Genomic DNA, 2,101 nt, shown 5'->3' with positions numbered 1-2,101 from the left:
AACTCATCATATGCTTTCTGTTTGGCCATTGCCACCTCCCTCTTCACTCTATGCTGCAATTTCTTGTAATCCTGTCTACTGTCTTCAGTCCTTTGTACATCCCACTTCTTTCTAGCTAGCCTCTTCCTCTGAATGTTGTCCTGTACTTCCTCATTCCACCACGTTTCCTTATCTTCTTTCCTCCTTCCAGATGACACACCTAGCACCTTCCTACCCATCTCCCTGATCACTTCTGCTGTAGATTTTTGTGAGGATGTGTGTGTGCCCAAAATGTCCTTCTGTACATACAACAACTAGCCCTGGTTCACAGCAAGAATCAAGCAGCTTCATCGTGCCAAAAGGTGGCTTACAGAAGTGTGGAAAGAACTCTGTACAGCCAGGCCAGGAACACACTGACAAAGGAGATCAGAGCAGCAAAGAAAAGCTACTCTGAAAAGCTGAAAGCCCAGGTTTCAGCCAACAATCCCTCATCTCTGTGGAGAAGCCTGAACCCCCCCCCACCACCACCACCACCGCTGTGGAGGACCGTCAACTAGCAGACAATCTGAATGTGTTCTACTGCAGGTTTGACAAACAACACTCCCACCTCACCCTCCCCACCTCAGACCCCGTAGCTGCTCCCCTGACGGAACCCCCCCCCACCACCACCACCACCGCTGTGGAGGACCGTCAACTAGCAGACAATCTGAATGTGTTCTACTGCAGGTTTGACAAACAACACCCCCACTCACCCTCCCCACCTCAGACCCAGCAGCTGCTCCCCCGACAAGGACCACCCTTCCCTCCAGGCCCCCACCTCTAATGATCTGTGAAAAGGATGTGCGTGGCCTCTTTAAAAAACAAAGGATCAGAAGGGCACCAGGCCCTCCTACAGACAGGAGGTTGAGCAGCTGGTCCTGTGGTGTAGCTGCAACAACCTGGAGCTGAACATGCTCAAAACAGTGGAGATGACAGTGGACTTCAAGAATACCCCCCCCATACTTGGCAGCACTGTATCAGCAGCAAAGTCTTACAAGTTCCTGGGCTCCACTATCTCCCAGGACCTGAAGTGGACATCCAACATCAGGACCATAATAAGGATAAGGATATTCACCTTTATTGGCCAAGTATATTACACACAAGGAATTTGTTTCCAGTACAGAATCGATGGCAGCCATCTGCGGTGCCAACTCAACCGATGTGTCTAACCAATGTCTGACTAAAAATACCTAACACCATCAGGGGCAACTTGGGGGTTCAGTGTCTTGCCCAAGGACACTTTGATATGTGGACTGCAGGCACCATGATTCGAACCTCTGACAACAGGATCCCAATGGAACAGGATGATTCGATCACTCATACTGCAGGAGTAACCTCCAGGGGCCTTACAGTGCAGTCACATAAGTTCTGAATGAGGCTGAGGCTGCATTCACTGTCCCTATCCCCTCCCCCAATCCATTAGGGCCAAGACTTACAGGGCCCTGGGGATGCATTAACACCACTGTGGCACGTGTTATGTCAGGGGAAAAAAAAATTCAGACAGGTTTCTCAAGCCGATGTTCAAAATCAACTATGGAAAACAACAAAAGCAGACAGTTTTGTATGGATACATAAGGAAATTGGGGAAGACAACACAGTTGATGCTCTTTATTTTGACAAGAGTATTTTTCATCACAGGAAAAAAAAAAAAACAATCTACAAGATGTTCTCGTCGTTACTACTACATTCAGACAGTTCACTGCTTTTATGGAAATATAAAAAATTTTGATATACAAGTGGAGAGATGATGTGGGTTCATAGCATCTCTTGGTGTTCACCAAGTTATCCAGGGCGACGTCACACCTGCTCACCAAGGTCTAAAACCCGAAATTTGTCTAGATTGTAGAAACAGGCTTTGACAACTCTCCCGCCAAAATAACGTCCATTCAGATCCACCACAGCTACAGAGAGTGAGAGATAAAGAGAGAGAGAGAGAGTTAAGGTCAGACTAAATAGATAAAATTAAAATCTATAGCAAGGCTTCGGACTGCGAATGATCAGTTGCATTTTGCAACCAAATTTATTTAAGGCGCGACTGACTTTCTTCAAAGGTTGCACTGGGTGCGACAGCAAAATAAACAAG

At 47.0% G+C, this 2,101-nt stretch overlaps 1 protein-coding gene across 3 annotated transcripts in view; it reads right to left on the bottom strand.

Moving 5' to 3' along the window:
* Positions 1-1,611: 1,611 nt before the first annotated feature.
* The window catches only part of rbm17 (RNA binding motif protein 17), an 18,571-nt gene continuing 18,081 nt past the window's right edge, over positions 1,612-2,101 (bottom strand). For all 3 annotated transcript variants that reach the window (XM_020601320.1, XM_020601319.1, XM_020601318.1), the window contains exon 13: positions 1,612-1,919. In XM_020601320.1, the coding sequence (XP_020456976.1) occupies positions 1,816-1,919 (104 nt within the window). In that variant the 3' untranslated portion in view covers positions 1,612-1,815. The remainder of the gene's footprint in view (positions 1,920-2,101) is intronic.

Source organism: Monopterus albus, unplaced genomic scaffold, assembly GCF_001952655.1.
Source record: "Monopterus albus unplaced genomic scaffold, M_albus_1.0 scaffold51.1, whole genome shotgun sequence".
NCBI lineage: Eukaryota > Metazoa > Chordata > Actinopteri > Synbranchiformes > Synbranchidae > Monopterus > Monopterus albus.
This window is presented reverse-complemented; position numbering and strand designations above follow the sequence as displayed.